This window comes from Phyllopteryx taeniolatus, chromosome 23, assembly GCF_024500385.1.
Source record: "Phyllopteryx taeniolatus isolate TA_2022b chromosome 23, UOR_Ptae_1.2, whole genome shotgun sequence".
Taxonomy (NCBI): Eukaryota; Metazoa; Chordata; class Actinopteri; order Syngnathiformes; family Syngnathidae; genus Phyllopteryx; species Phyllopteryx taeniolatus.
The window spans coordinates 3,482,473-3,504,523 of record NC_084524.1 but is presented as its reverse complement, the minus strand read 5'-3'; the positions used below and the strand labels follow the sequence as shown (position 1 = coordinate 3,504,523).

The 22,051-nt window shown below is 43.0% G+C and overlaps 2 protein-coding genes across 3 annotated transcripts; one reads left to right on the top strand and one right to left on the bottom strand.

Annotated features, from left to right (window-relative positions):
• Window positions 1-369: 369 nt before the first annotated feature.
• On the top strand, window positions 370-2,110 carry LOC133472819 (histone H2A.Z). Its single transcript, XM_061764213.1, has 5 exons — window positions 370-527; window positions 807-884; window positions 986-1,099; window positions 1,517-1,646; window positions 1,741-2,110. The coding sequence occupies exons 1-5, from the start codon at window positions 525-527 to the stop codon at window positions 1,800-1,802; spliced, it is 387 nt and encodes a 128-aa protein (XP_061620197.1). The 5' UTR covers window positions 370-524; the 3' UTR covers window positions 1,803-2,110.
• Window positions 2,111-6,270: 4,160 nt separating this feature from the next.
• mllt3 (MLLT3 super elongation complex subunit) lies at window positions 6,271-21,840 on the bottom strand. Of its 2 annotated transcripts, none has more exons than XM_061763723.1 (13): window positions 21,699-21,840; window positions 20,955-21,135; window positions 15,484-15,566; window positions 15,234-15,377; window positions 14,800-14,838; window positions 13,800-13,928; window positions 12,347-12,907; window positions 10,691-10,760; window positions 9,904-10,042; window positions 9,705-9,801; window positions 9,291-9,359; window positions 9,133-9,204; window positions 6,271-8,778 (listed from the first exon to the last, which is right to left on the bottom strand). In XM_061763723.1, exons 1-13 carry the CDS (start codon window positions 21,708-21,710, stop codon window positions 8,647-8,649), a joined length of 1,728 nt encoding a protein of 575 aa, XP_061619707.1. In that variant the 5' UTR covers window positions 21,711-21,840; the 3' UTR covers window positions 6,271-8,646. The 2 variants fall into 2 exon arrangements, with proteins under 2 accessions (XP_061619707.1, XP_061619708.1); XM_061763724.1 differs by having other exon boundaries at window positions 6,271-7,582.
• Between the last annotated feature and the right edge of the window lie 211 nt (window positions 21,841-22,051).

Genomic DNA, 22,051 nt, shown 5'->3' with positions numbered 1-22,051 from the left:
GGGTAAAGACGAGTTTTGTGTGTTAAATAAAATGTTGAAAAAAACGAAACCCCTCTTGAATTAGAAACTGGCTAGAGTGTCGCTTCAATTCTGTTCAATTTCCTTCAAATATGTTAGAAATGACTGCATATGGAATCCAGTTGTACGTTTAAGATTACGGCTCCAAAAACAAACAAAACCAACAGTTCCCTTTATTATTGTTAAAAGTGTTGATATGCTACAAAACTGCATTACCCATGATAACTCGGGACCGGAAACGAGTCTCTTTTCCCGCAAACCCAATCTTCTCTTTTTGATTGGCTGAAAATCCCGCATCGTGAAATGTCATCGGTTTATCCTTCTCCCAGCCGCGACCCCGGATGTACTCGGCTACATAAATATGGCGCCTTGTAGGCGGGGATTGTAGTTCAAACCGTCCGTCGATGCACCGCGGCTAGCAATTTTTTAATTTTATTTTTTTTAATTTTTGTTTAAAAAGTTATCTTTTGTGTTAAAGCGCCCCGAAACTATTCTAAGAATTGAGCATGGTAAGTTCATCTTCTTTGTTGAGTGAGCACACTTTTTTTTTTTTAATGCTTCATTAAAACGCCGTCGCTTTATACTCCGCGAGCACGCATTGACGGTTGTTACCCTTAGCTTAGCTTATCTTAGCTTAGCTTTGTTAGTGCGAGTGAGCGCCTAAAACACGGCGTTCAAAAACGCAACACTATTGTTTTGACTCCATTTTATTACACCGCGTGGGTTTGGAGTGACTTCAACTGGTGAATGTGTGCTTGTTTTTTTTTTTTTTTTTTTCCCCCGTCCAGGCTGGTGGCAAGGCGGGCAAAGACTCCGGAAAGACTAAGACGAAGGCGATTTCGCGCTCTCAGCGAGCCGGATTGCAGGTTGGTTCCCTCCCCATTCATTGCTCGGCAACGCATCCATTGAGTTTCAAAAAAAAAAAAAAAAAAAAAAAAACTCATTTCAAGCCTCTTTGGTCTATCAGTTCCCGGTGGGACGTATCCACAGACACCTCAAGTCCAGGACCACCAGTCACGGCAGGGTTGGAGCCACCGCAGCCGTGTACAGCGCGGCTATCCTCGAGTACCTCACCGCCGAGGTACTGCAAATCCCCCATTTGTTTGTTTATGGATAAAAGGCGGCTGGGCCAGAAGTAGGGGCTTGCTTTTTGAATAGGGAGCAGGGAGGTTGGAAGAATTGTATGGGTGGAAAGAAATAGTAAGTTGCAATGGAAGGAAACAAGGGTGTTTTAAAAAGAAAGTTGGAGGTTGGAAGGGAGGAGACCAGGATCTAGTGTGAGATGTATGTAACATTTTGATTTCATTGGAACATGTACATCGGTTACACATGGGGAAATGTGTTAAGCTTAACATTTACTTTTGAGGAAAAAGAGGGGTAACATATCGGCCCCTACTGGAAACTCTAGTTTGGAAGCCTTAACCAATGACTCGATCCTATAAAGAAGTTTTTATTCCAATCGACGTGGTTATCAACGTCTCGTTTTGCGGCCTTGTAGGTTCTGGAACTGGCCGGGAACGCGTCCAAAGATCTGAAAGTGAAGCGTATCACCCCGCGTCACTTGCAGCTGGCCATCCGAGGGGACGAGGAGCTGGATTCCCTCATAAAGGCCACCATCGCTGGCGGAGGTAAGCTTGGTGCACATAACCCTGTTATTTGTTTTAGCATCAGAATCGAAACCTAATTTTTTTTTTAATTTTATTCCCCACCCACCCCCCACAGGCGTGATCCCGCACATTCACAAATCTCTGATTGGAAAGAAGGGCCAGCAGAAGACTGTATAACAGGGTTGCAGGAGGGGAAAGTCCTCTGGAAATTGCGCCATCTCAGGACGATGTCTGCATCGTGTGTTGTCACCCCCCCCATGTCTGTAGCATAGAACATCTGTCGGAGTCTGTATGGTTTGAGCTTGCAGCTACTCACCTGGGGGTATTTTAAAAAAAATCTTTTTTTTTTTTTTTTTTAAAGTGGCTTCAAAGAAGCTCTTTGTTTTGTTTTAGGTTGTTTCCTGGTGTTGCAGTTGTATTAATTTTGCTTTTTGTGGCATTCCCTTGTTAAGGTGGTGTTTTTAATAAAGCTCTTATGGGGTACATGTCTGTTTCCACTTCCTAAAAAATTTTGTGACTGAGTTTATGATTCCACTGTATGAGTGGAAAGTTGTCATCAAAAATGTAGAATGTATATTTGGAACCAAAGCTACTAAGTTTTTTTAAACTTTTTATTTATTTTTTAATTTATGTACTTTTGAGTTTAGACATATATAACGTGTGGACTAGTTGCAGTGTGAAAACTCTCCACTGTGTGGCACTAGTGCACCAGCACCATGTATTCAACAATTAAATGAAGCGGCAAAGAATTTCTGAGATTCTTGTAATACTATGACTTTCAAGTTGCATATTTTCAAGCTAAATAAAGTTGAGTATTTTAGAGGAAAATATATTTTCGATGGAAAGTTGGTCATTTCAAGACTAAAGTTTTATATCTTAGTCAATATTAGGCGAGTAAAGTTGGACATTTTTGCAAAAGAAAAAGATGTTGAGAATAAAGTGATATAATTTCAAAATACCAAATTGTATATTTTACAGATTAAAGTCCTATCACAAAGGTGTACATTGTACAGTGCGGCCCAAATACTCACTTTGTCCACATGACTTCAACAATTTTATTTGCGACGGTCTTTGTTTCATCACTAGCATGATATGTACATGCCTGTATGTATCATACTGCCCCCTTGTGGTCAAGGTGCGCACACCAGAATGAGCAGCACAGCCCCCATTGAATTAATGCATGAAACTGTGAAGCACAAAGTGCTTAATTGTATGTTTTCATAAAGTACAATAGTGCAGCGTTTTAGGTTCCTGAATGGATTAATTGCCTTTCTATTAATTTCAATGAGGGAAAAAATCATATAAGATACAAGTGTTTGGATTTACAATTGATACTTGTAAGTCAAGGCACCAGTGGAGCATACATTTCTACATTTGGTGCATTATATAGTCCGAGTCTGAGATTCCTGCGCCAGTCTTTCCGCCATTATGGTCAATTAGGAGGGAATCTGGTATGTGTGTGTTTGGTTGGTTGGGGGGGTCTTTTTCATTTGGTTCTCATTCAAGCAAAGGAAGTGAAGCGCTTACCTCCAGGCCGGAGTTTCTCGGTGCGCTCTGGAAGCCATTAAGCAGCATGTGGCCTCCTCACCACTGGGGAGATGACACACACGCACACACACACACACATAGATAGCGCTCATGACAAGTCCACTTCGTGCACTAAACTGAATGCCAGGATCTAAAATCTACATCATAATATGCAAAAAAGTATGTATTAAACAATACATTAAAAGTCTATTATGGAATTTGTGAAAAGGTTTTGATAGCAATTGATATTTTACAGTGACAGGCTGGACATGTAAAGCTTGCAAACATCCAGCTATACACATAATACAATGAAAAAGACAAAACATAAAGCGTAAATATTGATTCTGAAACCATCCGCTGTTTCGACGTCCACTGAAGAAAGACAAAATGCGGTCGTAATGGGAACATCAGCAGGGTTTCTTAAAGGGGCAGTTACCCCATTATGACAGGGTGGACAGCAATTTCAGGGATTATGGAACTAGAATACTCATGATCAAAGTGAATTGTCGTAACTTGTTGTGGACCAATAAAACAATGTAAGAAAATGTATGTACTTACTGTTTATATATATTAATTTCTGGCCTACAAGTGCTTTTCATACAACTATTTACTGTAATTCGGACTTCACGACTGGGATAGCATAGGCTAGGGAACGACAATGGCCCAGTGTAAGAATACACCGTCGCGCGGCACATGAAAACACGCTCGGTTACCGCCATGCTTACCGTTTTTCATTGGACTGTTGTATAACTATAGCCTGAAAGTGCTTTCCATACAAATATTTGCTATGATTAAAATTTTTCTTTTGGGTCAGCGTAAGTCAGTGATCAACTGTGGTCCAGCGTAAGAATATGTTTTCATGTGGTGCAAAAAAAGGCATGATTGCCTATATAGCCTAGCATAAAAATATGTTGTCACGCAGCAAGCAGAAGACGCGCTCAGTTATTACCGTACTTACTGTTTTTCATTAGATTGTTTAATGCGTTTTTTTTAGACAAATATTGAGTGATTATGTTCATGACAGACTTAGGCTGTACTATGCTTTTTTGCTCTCTCCAGATGATGTCATAGATGTTGGCACATGCGCATTTTCTGTCTGTAATGGATGACTGAGGCCTACCTTAAGTTGATACAAAGTAGGTTTCACTTTTTTTTTTTTTGGGCAGAAGGCTTGGTAATTTGATTGTTTTTAGTCTGCCCCCTTCCGTGTTGTAGTTCAGGCCCATGCGGCAACAGGTGTTTGGGAGCAGCTGAATGGGGGCCTGCCGTCTAGACTCTCCTCGCCGCCCATCACACATGGCCGACTTATCAGAACGGGCACAATGAACGCGGCGACCACACTGGGCGCGCCTGCAATCTCTGTCACGGGACGAGATTCAGAGATCCTCTTTCAACATGTTGGTCCACCATTCCCATCTCCTTTCCTGTCACACTTTGGCATTGTCTTTGTGTGTGTGTGTGTGTGTGTGTGCGTGTGTGTGTTCTCACATAGTCGGGTGGGCTGCCAGGGTCATGGTTCGCCGGGCCGCTTGGATCCATCAAGAGGAACAAAGCTGAGGGGTGGGGGGGTGCGGAACAGTGCCAAACCCCCTGAAATCAAAGACCATGTTCAAGATTGGGATCCCCTCCAGAAAGCTGGACTCTATTTAGGAGGGAGGAGGAAAAAAGGGTTAAAAACAATGATCACATCCAGCAATCTGAGCATCTGAGCCTCATCAAGTCTGCTGGCTTTCGTCCATTACGTAACTCGATTTTGATTTTGGCGAGGCTAATTTGTGCGCCACCCGGAATTGCACGAGGGGAGCCGACAGGGTACAATGCGCACCAAAAGCATATATGTGTCGTTTGATTTTTTTCCTTTGTAGCTCTGTGCAAGTTTGAGGACAATGACGGCGTGGTTAAAAGAGGGAGCTTTGGTGGTCTTCCTTCGGTGCTGCATCGCTATGGTGACCCCGAATATAAACAATTCTAAAGCGCAGGCTTCCCAAAACTAGACTTGTCAAAACATTGGTTAAAAACAAATTCACTGCCATCGACGGCTTTAGAAGTCAAATATCCATGTTAACTGGGAAGGCTGGCAGTGAATGAGTTAAAGTGAGAACAGCGATCTTTAACTTTTACCAACAACCTTCTTTTTTGAAATTACAAAAACAGCACTCTGTTATATTATACTTTAGAAAACCATGCAGCAATTACATAATTAAAGAGAATTAAAAAGAACAAAACTATTTTTGTCACACTTTGCATCAATTAAATGGCCATTGTGCTGCTCCTCCTGGTGTGCCTGTCTTGGCCACTCGGGGGAAGTATAAGACAGAAAGAAGGATGTACTGTTGGTGGTAACTCAGCTCAATAATTCATCAGTCAAATTAACTGTCTTTACTATTATTGATCCAATTATACGACAATAACCCATATGAGTGAGTCCTGTTACATAGTCTGTCTACATCTATTGCTGCACCTTTTGTATTCAAATATCTGTTTCCCTTAATGTGTTTCTTAATTAGCATTAAGCTAGCGGACTGGAGGCTATGGGGTTGCTTTAAGTACACAATGTGTAAATGTAGCGTTTTTTTTTTTGTTTACTCTCAAATTAAACAAAACTAATAGAACAATACGAAAATACATTTTGAAGGCATTTATTTTGTTTAATCAACTCAACATCAATTGTTTTAAGGTCATTCCAAATGATTTTGAAGCAGACTTCCACCTGCTTTAGTGTGAATAAATCTGACTTTAAGGAGGAAGGGCAGACCTCTCCTCATCCTCAATTTAGCCTTAATGACTTCCTTGAGGTGCTTTTCGGACTCGGCGGGAAGGAAGGCTTTCTCCTTCGCCTTGGCCTCGTGCCAGAATGACAATCAAAGTCTCTTCTGTGGGAGATTAGTTCGAAGCCCCCCCCCCCCCCCCCCCGCCCGCCCCTCTTTTTTCTTCTTTTTTTTTTTTTATTAAAAGGAAAACAGGATGTCCTGCTGGCCAGACGGGACTCCGAGTCCGGACCAGCCGGCCCCCACGCGAGACGCTCCATTCTTTCACCTAATGACCCCGCCACCTCCTCGGTGGAAAGTAAATTAATCGATGAGCTGCGGCAGTCGAAACGACGCAAACTGGCCTGAAGAAGAAAGAGCACAAGACAGAATTGTGACAGAATCTACTTAAACAAAACATTGGGATGAAACCAGCTTTTGTCAAGTGGTCATTAGGTCTGAGGTACTGTACAGGTGTGCAGTGAATACAAAAAGTCTACAGACCCCTGTACAAATGCCAGGATTTTGTGACATATATATGAGTTTGAATGTGATTGTGATTCTGAACACATTCAATTCATTAGAGGGTGTGCACACTTTTCCAACCACATTAACTCCCCTCTCAAAAATATATTTTTTCAATTGACATGTACAGGTTAGAAATCAGATTAATTGCGCAAAGTTTTGAAATGATTTATCTTGGTGTAAATATTTTGAGATGACAAAATTCTACCATTAGAACAGGGGTGTGGAGACTTTTTCTAACCACTGCAGGTGAGTTTTTTTTCAAACAACAGCAAATTAGGGGGGATTACTGTCAATCAACAGGACTACCTCGGGACTCCTACACAAAAGACATTCTTAACATTCAATAAAGTGTAGGCATGCACAAAGATGAGTGAAGTGGCATCTGATAAAAGCTAGTGTGATTCCAAGAATAAATAATAAAACAAAAACAAAAACAAAAAAATTGGACCACTTCCAGCGGTGGTTCTCGGTAAAGAAACAGCTTCAGTATTATGTTTCACAAAGTTTTCACAGCTGGGACTTTGTGTCAGCCATGGTGGTAACTTGACAGGTTTACTATTGCAAAGACAACTCTCCGCCCCACCGTAATCCCAACACTGTCAGGAGGTAGACGATTTAGAACCATTATTCCATTTCCCCAAGAACTGCGGGGCACAGGCAAAATGAAACAATTTTAGTTTGTAACAGATTCAAGGTAAGAACAAACAAAAATCAATCAACAAGTTGTTCATCTCATCTGTACACTATACAGAGCATTTATTATACGTCCTCAAAATGCACAAGAAACCAGAAGAAGGCCTCGTGAGTGTTACCGCCGTCCGAGACGTACATTTCACACATCCGCTTACAAATTCAAAACACCAAAAAAACATTTGTCCTTTTACGCTGAGCTTTGAGTCCACCAACAAAAATAAATAACATTTTAATCACACACACCGGAACAGTAGTTTTTATCCAATGCATTCCAGTGGAGTTCTTTTTTTGTTTTTGTTCGACACTTACACATTTTTCATGTTTGCCTCAAAGGGGGACATATGATTGAAAATGCTTTCATTTTCTTTAGGGACGCTCACCGGCGAGATCCAGCCCACTGGTCACCATGGTAATGAAAGCCGAACTTGCCGCTGGCCCAGCAGGGGATGGCGCAGGATCGGGCTGATTTCAGCGAGACAAGAAATAGGCTGTATAAATTGTGCAATAATTCTTGATTCTTGGTGTATTTTGCTGAAAGCATGTCACAGACATGCTGGTAAGACACCTGCCCACTTTTCTAAATTGTGAAAAGTCTCCATTAAATCGGATTGTATTATAGACAAAGTTTAAACCAGTGATTCACAACCTGAGCGGCACAGACAATTATCCAATATTTTTTTTTATTCATTCCATATAATGTTTTTCTTTGTTCATCTATCAATGCCAGCGACGCGTAGTGGACAGACAAAATTAAATGTTCTTCCTTCCAATCACTTTTTGGGACTTTTTCTTTTTTGGGGGGGTTTTTGGTGGTGTGCTGCGAGATTTCTTTTGTAATGTAAGAATATGTGCCTTTTCTCAACCGGGCTCAGGAAAATAACAGTTGAAACTAATGATATTGCGTTTTCTTCACCTGAAATGGACCCGGAACTTTGACTTCAGTCGTCGAACAAACAGCTGGACTTCGCAGGGTGTCCGAGGGCCGCCCGTTTGCATATATTTATTGAAACTTTAGGATTGCTTGTTGAGCCGCAGTACTGTTAGCATGTGCCGGGGATTGTATTTTGTAGTCTTGATTCCATTTACATGATTTCACTGCCACACAAACTATTGTGAAATGCCTGCCGTGAAGTGCTTAAATAGTCCTTTTCTTTGTTTCACTATTTGCAAAACATACACACACGCACACACGCACGCTCACACACAGGCAAATTCAAATTCAATAAATAAGACTCTACAGCGTTGTAAGGCAATGTTGAACACACATTTGTCAAATAGAACAATAAATCGAGACACACGTACATGGCAACTATCAGCGCGCACACATTCATTAAGAGCAAAAAGGTCATAACTCCACCACATTTTTTGGAGGGGAAGCGAAGTTTTCAAGGCTTTGCAGGTGTTCCGATTGGTTGACAACCCCAACCCCCCTTTTTCACTTTTTGCATTTCATCCAATATTACCCCCCCCCCCCCCCCCCCCCCCAATCATATGTTGACAAATTAAGCCGGCGGCTGCTCAGAACTTCAGGACAGTCCGGAAGTTTCCAGGTAACTCTGGAGTTTCCTTACTGTACTTCTGTCCAAGGAGCACAGGTCAAAGTCAAAAGTAGTGTTTGTGATGTGGAAGTGGCCCGTCTCTTCGATGAGGTTCACAATCTGGAAAACAGAGGCAACGGAGACTGAGGAAAGAGGCCACTTTCGCTTGCTATCGTTTGGTACGGCCATTCAGAAACAGGTGGAGGGGGTGTAACACATTCCAGACAAAAGTAGACAATTTCCGGCACCATTTCTTTTGATTGAACCGTCGGCGCGCTTTAATTGCGGCGCAGAAGTGACGCGCTTACAAAATCTCTGTTTTCCAAAATGTGGCCCACACCACTCAGTGCATACGACGGAAACAAAAGGCGGATGAGGCAAAAGGAAAAAGCACGACGGTGGACTGGAATCAGTTTTAAATTATGTGGAAAAAATGATGCAAACTATGTCTCCTGTAAACCAGCAACCGTTTACCTGTTGCAGTATGTGACCTTCTCTTAAGGTCATCAGTCTTTTGTGCAGTTCCACCAGCTCGTCGAGGTAAGCCTGCAAAGTGTAAGGCAACATCGAATAAGTCAAGCGCTGCTGGATAATACAATGACCAAACCAACAACAACAACAAAAAGGGGTACCTTGTCACAATCTAGATTTTTGTTTTTGTCCTGCTTGCTCTGCTTGTTGGGACTCTTCACCTCCAGTATCTGATGGAAGGAAAGCGTGATAAATTAAATTAAAATGTGATTAACTAAATTAAAATGTGATTAAGACATTCACTGTCATTGACGGCTTTAGAAGTCAAATATACATGTTAACTGGAAAGGCTGGCAGTGAATGAGTTAATCCGTTCCGGTCCCCCCGAAAACACCTTTTTTTTTCCTTTTTTAAAATCGTTTTAATAAAGTAGCAGTATATTGTAAAATAAAAAAACAGAACAGAATGTAAAGATAACTGGTTTTATGAAGCGTAATCAAGCCATTTTTTATTGGCTGTCCCTCATACCTGCAAATTGCAAGGGTTCACTGTTTTGACAGAGGAAAACATCTTACCTGGTTATTTGTAGTCTTTAACAAGCCCGGGACATCATTGCGTGAAGGCGGCGAAGGGGCAGAGCTGTCACTCTCACTGCCGTCACTCAAACTGACCCTTGGTACAGTCACAGGATGATACAATATGCGTATTTTGTATTTACAATTTAAGACTTGGAGGCTTGTGCTGCGCAGTTAAAAGGGCCTTTTGTGAGCTAACCTGCGTTGGTGGTGTGCGAGGTGGGTGTGCGCCGGCCGTTCGGCGTCGGAATCCAAGTCGAGGTCATCGTCGTCATCGGAATCGTCGCCGTGGTCGTCTGAGTGCAGATCCTGCATCACCGACTGCAGCGGGCCAAGTACTAGACCAGAACACAAACAAGACAACCACACATTCGAGAGATTCCTTTTATGTTTATTTGAATGTCGTTATCGTTGTCTCATGTTGTAATGTGTAAATTCAAAAAAAAAAAAAAAAAAAAACTAAAATCAGATTTATGCCAATTTGAAAAGGGCAAATATTGGCCGATTAACCGTTCGGGCCCTTATTCAAACCACAGAACTGTGAGGTGGGATGTGCTAACCACGCGTGTCACCCATTTCAAGAAATTTGAGCCAAATTGTCATGAAATTTCCTGAACAGGGAACACGAAATGACAGGACATGAGTTGCAGGTGAAAGGACTGCGAGAAAGACGAAGTGATGAGTTTTCATGCTAAATGTGGATCTGAAAAGCACAGATGAGTGTTTCGCAGGTCTATCAGGGGGCGACTGTTACCTGTGTGGGTGGCGTCCGGAATAGCCACCCTTTTTCTGATGATCAAGTCCACCACTGAATCCAGAGAAAAAATACCAACACGCCATTTGCTCCAAAGAGTTCAATACATAGCATTATAATTTAAGATTGCAGTTGGATGCAGTGCACCAAAAAAGAACGTCATTGCCTGTTAAGATAATAATCACAGACGGACGGCTACAGTGCTCCAAACAATATTAAACACATTTATTACCTTGGCGTTTGTGGTGTGTGGGAGCAAAGCCTGAGCTGGAGCTGGAACTTGCCGGACTGGGCTGTTCCAACTTGCAGGAGAGGGGGAAAAAATAAATCAATACATTTTAAAAAAGGATTAAAATGCAGAGTAACTTTTTATGTTTGTTTATCATCTGACATTGAAACCATTGTTCATTAAAAGCTAAGAAATGTCAAACAACACTTAGAAAGTGCTTAGTGTCCCGCAAAGTGCAGGTGAAATATGTCAATATAGATCTTAGTATGCGAATTGCACCGAGAGAAGAGAGGGGGGGAAAAAAAAAAAAAAAAAAAGGGAGTGATAAACATGGCAAGAAAAGAGCGGTGAGCACAAAAGGTCTGAGGGGGACTTGAATAGCTGTCACCGCCCGCCAACCAACAACACACAGCTGGGCTGTTGGTTTATGGGACGGCGTGGACAGAATGCCACAAATCTTACTACTACTCCTTTTCAAGGCCTTTGTCCTGTGTTAATCAAAGCTACAAAGGAGCCCTCTAAAAAGACAATAAATTGACTTTTAGTAGCAGTTTCACGACACTTTAAAAACAGTGGTCCCCAACCACCGAGCCGGTCGGTCATTTGGTACGCAAAAAAAAAAAAAAAAAAAGTTGCACGAGGAGGGAATCGTGCCGGAAATGCGCTCCCATTCCTGTTTTGAATTGCTTGTTCGCTCGCTCAACTTGACTCACGAGTGCCCAAGAATGGCGGCGGTAACTCCCTAATCCACATTTCCACTTGGTCTCTGCCGTTTCTGGCCCAGTGAGCAGCGCGAGCGCCAAGATCAAACGAGCGGTCACATGACGAACGAGGGGTAGCGCTTTGCGGCCACCGGGGTTGCGAGTCTGAAAAGAATCAAACACCTGGCATTTGTCACCCTCCCCAGACCCCCTCATGAACCACATCCCTTTTTATAAGCAGCCCCCGAGGAAGGCGCTTCCACATAGCCAAGACAAAAAAAGAAAAAAAAAAAAGGATTGCATCTCACATTAAAAACAAAGAGCTTGATGTGAGCACTGGAAGTAGACAAATGGAACCACCAGTGAGTACACTGCTTGATGCGGTAATAGAGGAACTCGCTGCTATTCGATTGCTAATCACTGCTGTGATTCCCAGTTTCCTCAGGTGTTGTAAAACCATAAATCCTCCAATCAGCCTACTATTTGGCTTTAACACACACCCTTTTTATGGGGACGTCGTCCATCCGAATGTGTGTAAAGTAGGCAAACGTCAGCCCTTTGTGGGGAATATCATTGTTTCTAGGCCAACATTTGTTAAAAGACCCAATCTTGTGCCCAAATAGTTTTTTATTTCCTGATTGGCCATCCAGACAAATGCACAAATTCTTGTTTTATTGGTGCCCACCCTTTCCACTGAATCCTCTGTGCAGACCCCTGGAGACAAGCGGCCCTGCATTAAAGTAGATTTTCTCCCTGTTTGGCATTTGATTTGATAGTCCCGCTACACCAACAACTGACCACCAACGAATCCTCCTCCCGTCTCGAAGGAGAATCGGATACATTTCTGCACCCGCTTCCCTTTAAAGTGAAATTTCTTCAAAGCTCAACTCTGCAACAAGAATGGACTGGAATGCGAGTATTCTAACAATGATATTTTTCTCTGTTCCATCCTACTTACGTCTGACTTGGTGGACTCCATGTCGGAATCGTTGGGGTGCACCAATTCGTGGAATGGCGGAAGCGCCGATGCCTTCCGGTGCGCCGCTTCATCACTCTCTGGATGCAATTTACTGCTTTGCATCTGCGGCCTGTCCTTCAGTATTTTCTTATGGGAATGTTGAGCATCTGACCCGGATGTCTGCTTCCCAGACAAATCCACCAATCCCCTTTTGCGTTTTTTGGTTACGTGATGATCCCCGTCGGGCGCAGACAGGCGCTTGTTCGACTCGTGGTTGGACACCTCGCTCCGATGAGATAAAGACTTGGGTTCCTTGAATCCCATTTTAGGATTGCTATTTCGAAGTGGCTGGTTCTCTTTGGGTTTTCTGGAAGGTTCTTTCAGGGCTTTGCTGGACTCCCAGCACGAGTCTCTGAAGGCACTTTTGGTCTCTTTCAAGTCTTTTGGCGGCTTGTCTTTGTGGTCCTTGGAAGGCTTGTGGAGTTTGGAGAAGCTGGTGGTGTTGGTGCTGGTGGTTGTGGCCGTCGTGAGAAGGGTCGTACCGCTTCCTTTGGAGCCGTCCTATTGGATACGAAAATTACAGCACACTTGAGTTAGTCTGTTTTGAGAGAGCGGCCGCGTCTCGTTCAAATGACTGACTGCAAATTCAGCTCTATATGCTGCTGGCCAAATGGAGAGTCTGGCATTCGTTACCATGACGACTGGGATTCGTAAAATTCAGACCAGCTAGCTTTACAAACCTATTTTCAGGAGATAAATAAAAACCAAGGAGAAATGAAGCAGATCCCACAAAGGGGACACATATTGTGTGTCCCTTTAAATGGCAAACCTCAGGGCCACTTCTTTGAACAGGATTGTTTTAGTGAGGTGGTTTTCAAAAAAACCACCCACGTGTGCCGTCCTTAAAAGTGGAGTGGACGGCAACTTTGAGGAAAAAGAGGAAATGGATTGATTGTAGCGACGGGAGTCATTTGGCCCCAAGTCTCACCTCGGGCCCTCTCAGCAATATTTCATCAATGCAGTAAAGCCATTAAAACAGTCTAGACGATGCGGTGTGTTACAACTCCCAAACACTTCCAAAGCCCTTTTTATTTTGTCTATCGGCTTGTGACCCGGGGACCTTGAGGATATAAAGCTGCCAGCTCATTCTAAACTCAAGCATTCCCCTCCCTCGGCCCAACGTAAAATAACCGCTTTACTGCTTTGCGAGAGACCCGAAGTGACCACGCAGCTATGAGCACTCCTGAGTGGAGGGCATTTTGTCAAGGCTGTCGGCGCGACACTGGCTAGTTAAATGGGTGATCTTTGGGGTGCCACTAAAAGGAATACTAGAAAAGAAAACTACTGTCTGTCTAACAAGACTATTCTTAGAAACGCAGACGGACACAACTTCTAAGCAGAAGCCATGGATTAAGCACCTCACAGGTCGACTGTACATGGACGCAGAACTGACCTTGGGCACGTGGGAGTTTTTGCTCTTCCTGGGGTCGGAGAAAGTGGACGCCAAGGAACTATTGGGAAGCGTAGGGAGCTTCATGTGCGGCCCAAACAAGGATGTTGAGCCCTCCTGCATTACCATCACCTGCCAGAAGAACAGTGGCAATCTACAATTATCTAGGCCCGTCATTCATATATCCAGGATTAGCGTTGACAATTTACCTAAAAAATTAAATAAAAGAAAAAAGAATGCCAATCCTACAGACAAATTTGTATGCAAGTCTGAACGGGACACTCTTTATCATTAATCAATGCTAACGCAGTGGTGGTTGTGCTATTTGTATTGCATTCTTATGCCATCACATTTAGTCCATCACTAAACTATGCTACAGCAGGATTAAAGTCATAATTAGGGCTGCAATGAACAATTATTTGAATAATCGATTAACCTGTTATTTTTTTCATCATATTTTAAAACTTAAAAATTTCCATCTCTTGATTAATATCACTTAATATTGAAAACGAAGTATCACGGTAACTGAGCGTGCCATCTTCTCCTGCGTGACCATGTACTATATACTTACACCTGGCCACAGGCTATCGCTAACATACGCTAGCACAGGTTTCAAGTCATAATTATAGTAAATACATACAAGTGACCCAACTTGAGAGTTTTTTAAGATCCGAGGGTAATGCCCCAAAAAAAAAAGAAAAGAAAAAAAAGAATTATACATCATGTAATTGAAAGCCCCATTATAGCCTCCGATAGCTTAATGAAAATAAATAAAAAACAGCATGATGGTAACCGCGCGTGCCTTCTTGTGCTATGTGATGACATATTCTTCTGGCATTGCGCACCACTGCAAACCAAGGACCCCTTGTTTCACCATTTTGAAGTCCCCTTCAGAAAACGTCGTCGTATATTTTTCTTTGAGACATAAAACAATTCTTTCAATCTCTGTATGTCACGACGAAAAATGAAGACTTGGAAGGTGAATTACTGTTTCAAATCTTACTTTTGAGTCCTCCGAGGTGGGTTTGTGCGGATCCCGTTGCTGTTCAAAGAAAGGACAGGAGATGTTGTTAGCATGTTTCCAATGACGGCCTCAATTTATGTCGATATTCTGTTGTGCTGCGTGTGTGTGAGGTGAGGCTTTAAATTGCTTTCCCCGGGCAGTAGTGACACCGAGCGGGAATGTAGGTTTGTCTTTGAAGGCGACGAAAGGCGTGCAGTCAAAGTAAACACAGAGCACTTAACTCAGGTCGTAAAAGCTGCAGACTGCAGGGGTCTGTGGGCCAGCAGATAAAATGGAAGCTTCTACTGGTTCATCAGAGCAGTAATGACTACACAGAGCTATGAGGATCGGTGTACAGAGTGCACTTCAAACCCCTGCCCAGTATTGATGGTGTTTAACGCAAAAAGCAATAGACAAATTCCCCGCACACCTACCCCTCCGGCACGCAGTAGTTTGCGCCGAAACTCTTCTGTAGGATTGTTGAACGTGAGTTTCTCGCAACGGAGATGATTGACAGGCGGGTGGCCCTCCAGGTGGAGGAAAAGGTCGTAGTCGAAGCGGACTTTCTTCGGCTCTTCCTGCAGTAAAGCGGCCATCCGCGCAGAGATTATGTTTTACCAGAGAAATCCATTTCAGGTGCGAAATGAATGAAGTGTTCAACGATGTTCATTGTGTTAAATGTACCTTATTCCTGAAGTAAACTTCAATAGGCAAGATGAAGCCGGCGTATCCAGACTCCTCCACTTTGTATGGTGGATCCTTGCAAACTAAAAAAAAGTAAGAGTTTAATGCAACTAAACACTCGACAAGGATATTTTCTCATGAGGGCTAATCAACTTCAATTTCCATTCCTGTGCTAAACTATCAATGAGAATCAGCTCAAAAAGCTTAAAATCATCCCCTCGTCAGTAATGCCAGGCGGTGTAACAAACCCTCCTCCCCATTTCCCCCATGGACTTTTTGGACAAACAAACTCTACTTGAGCTCAGGTGTTCCTGGCTCAGAGGTGCATGTTTGTCAGTCTGCCTTCCCAATGGACTTGAACGCAGTATCTGGAGGCCTTAAATGCTTTGCAAGGAAAAAAACAAACAAAAAAACTGTTCAAATAGGGCAATTATTTCCCTCCATTCTTGTTGCGGTCAATCTCTGCCGGCTTCATTTTGGAGTCCCCTCCCGTTTTCCGAGATTCATTGCTCAACAAACTCTACCGAGGTCGCCCTCACCACCAAAGCCCAACATCGCTGAGCAAATATTATGGGTTGGAGTTAATTGTGTGACGGGGTCACGTTCCATGACATACAGCTAAAAGAGCCCGATTCAATGTGTTGAGGAAGCGACGGGTTCACGTACACACTGGATGACTTTATAATCAACACTGCTCTGAATACACCCAGGAAGAAAAATACAGGGAGTCCTCTGTCTACGGCAGAGTTCTGTTCCTACAGCAGCTACGTAAACCTGAATTACGACGCAAGTCGGTACGTGCCGTAGTCGATCGCTACATGCTTACCTCCACTAACGCAGTAGTAAAGTCATAGGCTATAAATATAAAATAAATGAAAAATAGTACGGTAGAAACTCCTTGCCTGCTTGTGATGTGTGACGACATATTCTTGCGCCGGGCTGTAGGCTTTCGCCAACCTAGTAATGTCATAATTACAGTAAATAGTTGTATTAAAACACTTGTAGGCCATACATTTAATTTGAAAAACAAGTACAGCAGTAACTGAAAGTGGCTTCTTGTTACACGTGACAACTGTAAAAATGGTCAGAAATATAGCAGATATTATTATTGTGTGGAGATAAAGCCAATAAACATGTCAGGGGAGTGGAGTTGAGCAGTCACAAAGTAACCACTGACCTGGAAGAGAAAATTAGCGCTCATGCTATTTCTTCACTCTCTTTCTTTGCACTCAACTCTTAGTTTTAGATGAGATGCCAATCACAGAACAATGCCAGTCACTCTGTATTTGGCCTTTCTCCACAGACTGCCTTGTAATGAGGCCAGGTCGGACACTGAGCTTAAGGGGGAAAACAAAAAGACCGGGACTAAAAAGACAAAAAAAAAAAAAAGAAAAAGAAAAAGGAAAATCCCTTTGCTCGCCGACTCTTAATGCAGCCTAATCCTGACAGAGCCTTTCATTTCAACGCTGGACGTCCAATAAATGTCAGCCTTTGTATGGTAAGTGTCCTTTAGCTTTTGAAGTGGATGCTCACCCACAGGGCATTTCGACTCATGAACGATAGTTATCAGGTCAGTCATGACTTGACTTACTAATCACTTCCTAAACACTTCTAAAAGTGTACAATGTGTTCCGAGGTATTCTGTGAATGCCCCCCCCCCCCCCCCCCCCCCGCCAACCCCCCCATCCTTTTCCTAACTAATCAATGCATCTTTTTTTTTTTAACCACCCCCTTTATCCTTACATACTGTGTTGACTTTAATCCGTTTTGACATTCAGGGACGGCTATAAACATTTTTTTATAGTATACCCTAAATCATGTCTTTTTATTCACTTTGAAATTTGATGACGTTTCCTAAGGCGACCCAAAATACACAAAAATAACAACATTTAAAATTGTACATTAAAGTTGTTCCGGGTCAACATGCAACTAAGAATACAGATTACCTCTGTGCGTTACCTACAAAACAAAGTGAATAAAAATAAAGACTCCACCAACTCGGCTTCGTAACGGGAGCGTGGCGCAACTCGTCGCCCGGTCGGAGTTCATCAGCCATTTTGCAGAGCATCATTTGCAGTTGGCTAAAAGGTATATGCCAGACTGGTAAAGTGGTATCGGTGTTTTAGTATTGGAGCGTTTTTATCAAGTATGAGTACAGTACAGATGAACAGTACCGGAGCCGATTACAATTGTAGTATCGGTATGTGAACCTTTGAGTACATTTCCTTTAGTATGGGTTACATGATTTTAGTGATCTAAATGGACGGGAAATATGTGCAACAACATATTTATTGAGGAAATAAATATTAAGGAAATTTGCAACACAGTATATATATTGTTACATAGCGGTCCATGACAGGAGGTGCCCTGACAATGGTGGGTGGTGATTAGCCGCACAGCACGGTTGAACAGGCCCAGTCTTTTAAAAACAACCTCGCACTATGTTTTCTTAACAGCCCCGGCTGGCCCAAACAACCTCGCGCTAATCAGCTAACGGTGAGGCTGGACAACGCAAACGGGGTCGAGATTAATCTGGCAAGATTAAAAGGCCATCTCTCCGAGAAACCTCCAAGTTTGTGTGGTCAGGCAAGTCACTCGTAAGACACGCCGCAGGTGGCCAGTCTGAAGAAGTTATGCCACGGCCAGGGGGTCAAGGGAAAAATGGTTTCAGCTTTGGTAGGATCTGGGTACTAAAAAAAACTAAATGTATTTTAGCAAGGCAGCAATCTTTAGAATTGCACGCAGTCCACAAGAAGAGGCTGGTCAATCGCATCGTGTGACCCAACCTTGATAAATTGGCTGAAGATTGAACCACCTGAAATCATTTGTGCGCGGCTCAATGCATTTGACAATCAGGTGACCTTTGACTAAGCTAATGGTAGGTAACGTCAATATCCAGTGTTTGACTCTGCTGGACTTTGAACTTGAACCTGCTAACTCGACTAAAACAACGACTTGAATAGAATGGAAGCAAGTTGTCACAAACAATAAGAAACGTACAGTAACGTTGTTTTGATGAATACTAACGCGGCATGGTCAATCATCTTTTTGGTGCCCATCCATTTCAACTGTTGAGAAAAGTCGTGCAGCCTCTACGTTTGATGGCAGAAAGGAGTGAAAGACATGCCAAGAGACACCCCACGAAAGTGTGCTCCTCTCATTGAGTGACCCCAGGGAGAGCCAGGATTTACGGCTCAGTTCCTGTTCTTAGGTGGTAGCAGTGGCTGCCCCCAAATATCGACACCCCCCCAGTTCAACCCCCCACCTCTGCAGTCCTTTCAGTGGGTTTGGCTCTCTCTGAATTGCACCTCTTGCCGGGGAGTATTTTTTGGGGAGGGCGGGGGCTGGGGGTGGTTGGACATTCTACTGCAGGGATTTGACCCAAAAACATTTTTGTAATGTGTTTTTAATGAGAAAAGAAACGCACCCTATACTATGATAAGTGATGACATAAATAGAGTTAAAAAGAATGTAATAGTTTTTGTCACACTTTCTCCTTCAGTTGTGCTGCTCATTCTGGTGCGCTCACCTTGGCCAACAGGGGGCAGTATAAGACAAAGAGGGATATACTGTTCATTGTGATGCCTCTCGGCTCATCAGTACAGCACTAATATGCTTTTTTCTTTGCAAAGGATTAAGAATATATGCCTGTGAGTATTCTTATAAGGTCTGTCTACATGTGTTCTAGCAACGTTTGTGTTCCGATATCCGTTGCTTCAAGGGTAACAACACCGCCACATAGATGCTAATTGTTAGCACGTGTGTCGATTGAGTTTCCCATTGTATGTTAGCAATCAGGTAGCAGAGGCTATGTGGTTGCTTTGAATACACAACAAATAAATCTGTTTGTTTTACATTTAGTTTGACAAGAACCTTTGGCTTACAGTGACAATTGACAACTTAAAGCCTCTTTTTGGAAGAATATCGGCGAATTAATAATTAGTAAAAATAACAAGCAGTAGTTTGGCTGTTATAATTGGTAATTATATCTATCAAACTCTCTCAAATATAACACACAAAAAAAGCATCATCAGAGCTCATATTGGTAAAGCCACTGCTTATTTGGACCTGGAGGATATGCATCTTATACGCGTGGTCACACAAGCAAGCCACAAATGAAACCGCCAGCGCAGGGATCGAGGGAAGTGAAACGGGTTTGTGCCAGTGCTCGGCAGAGGCCAAAAGACAGCCAGGGGGCTAACATGTTGGACCAATCATTACGCCATTAGACTGTAGCTTGTGTGTGTGTATGTGTACTGTCGCCAAGTTGGCCAACAGTAAGCTCTTTCTTCCAGGAATGGGGATACCTCGCCGTTAGCGCTGGCCATGGAGTCATTTTCAAGACTCGGATCACAGCTTTCAACATACGAGTTGTCCTGCTGTCTTTCCCCTTTGAGCAGCGGCCATTAGGTCCAATCAGTGGCGCTGAGCTCCTTGTTGGGGGGGGGGGGGGGGGGGGGGGTTTGGGGACAAAAACGCACTGGGTCTTCCTTGGCTCCATGTGTCGAGTAGGCATTGCCAATGGCTGTTCCCATGGCAACACCCGTGAACAGTTTGAAGTAATAATGAAACGGCAGCATGTTTTCTTGGATTTTTTTGTTTTGTTTTTTTGGTGCAATCATCTCAATGCTTCGATCGCATCACATAAAAAGTGCTGTCAAGGAGGAAGCATCTGTTTGGCGCTTGCTGGTCGTAAACCGTGACACCGATCCTAATTAAAGACTTTGAATCGGCACCTGCAAGTGTGGCAGGCGGCAATGAGATTCCATTGCACCTCCAAATCTCTTCAGAATGAGATTAGCGCGACAGTTGAACCCAATACAGTGTAATATTGGTATTAGTGGAATTCCGTATTTAATTCCTATTAAATGAGTTTGAAATAAGATTAGCTGGGAATAATTGGCATTAGAGTCGGGAGAAATCTCCAATTGCATATTACTCGTGAAATTGGCCTTCTACACAGCTTTTGTGTTCAAGTAAAGTGCATCGTGATGAGATGACAAACAATAATAAACCAAACCCTGATTTAAACTGTCACACGCATACCGATAACTGGTCTGATTTTGACCCCCCTCCATTAAAAGTCAGCAAAAGCCCAATTTTTAGCTGTGTCTAAATGATTATCCTGCAGCATGAGGCGTTAAGCCAGGTACAGACATATCGATAATCGGGCCAATTTTGAGCCCGATTCCCCCTCTTACAATCAAAGTCAGCAAAGGTCAGATTATCAATTTTCTCTAGAAAAAAAATTAAATCTTAGTTTTAGGTCGGTCAGCCCCCCCCCCCCCCCCCCCCCCCCTCCCCCCCCACACACCACCACCATTTGCCCAGATTACAATTTTTCAGCCCAATATCGGCCAGGACCGACCGCACAATTTGTTAGCCTTACTGAAGTGGGGTTTAAAGTTCAGAGAGATTTACAGTGAGCGGCACACATCCTCATCAAAAGTGCGAATAGCACCACACCTCACCTCTTTTTGGTTTCGGGAAGCTCTCGTGCAAGTGAAAGACGACCTTCTCCACAAAGTGCTGAATGTTGCTGTGCTCTGGTCCTCGGACGAACACCATCCAGTCGTGGGTGAAGCCTTCCACCGTGGGTTTCTTTCGGAACTGGGCGCGGTGGCCGAGTTCGAGTTTCACCTGAACGGCACCCTGGGAAGGCGGATGTTAATTTTACATCTTTGCGTAAATCCCAACAAATTTGTCGCTAGTGCTTAAACATTTGCGTGAGGGGATTAAAACCCCTTTTTTGTTTTTTGCTTTACCCATGCACACCACTATAGAAACACACTTACCTTCACGGTACTGTACATCATATTGAGATTATTAATATTTTGTTTACCTAGTACTAAACATCAGGGAAAGTGCAGAACAAACCACTATGGGGCATAACATTACAACATAATAAAGCTGAGTAATAAGAACTATATTATTACATTTACAGTATTATTACATTTACAGTATTACTATTCGGGAATATCTATGGAACTCACCAAATCCCTTAAAACGTTTGAATACACTTTAAAGGAGTGTTTTTTTTAAAATAAATAAATAAATTTAAAAAAAGGTAGCAGCACGTCCAGGCTAAAGCTAGCGTGCTGGTCAAATCCCTGTTAAGGAGTGAAAAGCAGCGACTCCTCGGGTTTGACATATCCGAACATTGCCTTGATGAAGGCGGGCGAGCCAGCAACGAGACCCCCCGAGTGGCTACTCACCGAGTTGGCCATTCCTGAGGCCCCGCGTTCGTGTTATTTCATGGAGACGGAATTGGGAACGACAGTGGAGGTAAGTCCAGTTTGCCTGTGACGGCGGACATGGTCTCCACTCACTGCGCTCCAAGTCACATTCAAGACTTTCCAAGACTCGCCGGCGGTCAATCAAAGTAAGTATAAAAGGGAACGTCCTGGTTACACTTTCAAAATAAAACAAGCCACACGACCTACCACTCACTTCCCTCCATTGCTTTATTTTGGTATTCGGGAAAAGTATAACTAAAAATACAAGTAACCTTTTTTTTTGATAAAATTAATCGATTCTTTAGTTCCCGCTTTTACAACGTTGAAAAAAC

What these genes read in the sequence shown, in the direction of transcription:
- mllt3 (XM_061763723.1), bottom strand. An exon ending in AAGTTTACTTCAGGAATAAG is followed by an intron (nt 15,378 to 15,483) that starts GTACATTTAACA and finishes GCTTTACTGCAG; the next exon opens with GAAGAGCCGAAGAAAGTCCG. An exon ending in AACTACTGCGTGCCGGAGGG is followed by an intron (nt 14,839 to 15,233) that starts GTAGGTGTGCGG and finishes TTCTTTGAACAG; the next exon opens with CAACGGGATCCGCACAAACC.
- LOC133472819 (XM_061764213.1), top strand. An exon ending in CTCAGCGAGCCGGATTGCAG is followed by an intron (nt 885 to 985) that starts GTTGGTTCCCTC and finishes TTGGTCTATCAG; the next exon opens with TTCCCGGTGGGACGTATCCA. An exon ending in TCGAGTACCTCACCGCCGAG is followed by an intron (nt 1,100 to 1,516) that starts GTACTGCAAATC and finishes GCGGCCTTGTAG; the next exon opens with GTTCTGGAACTGGCCGGGAA.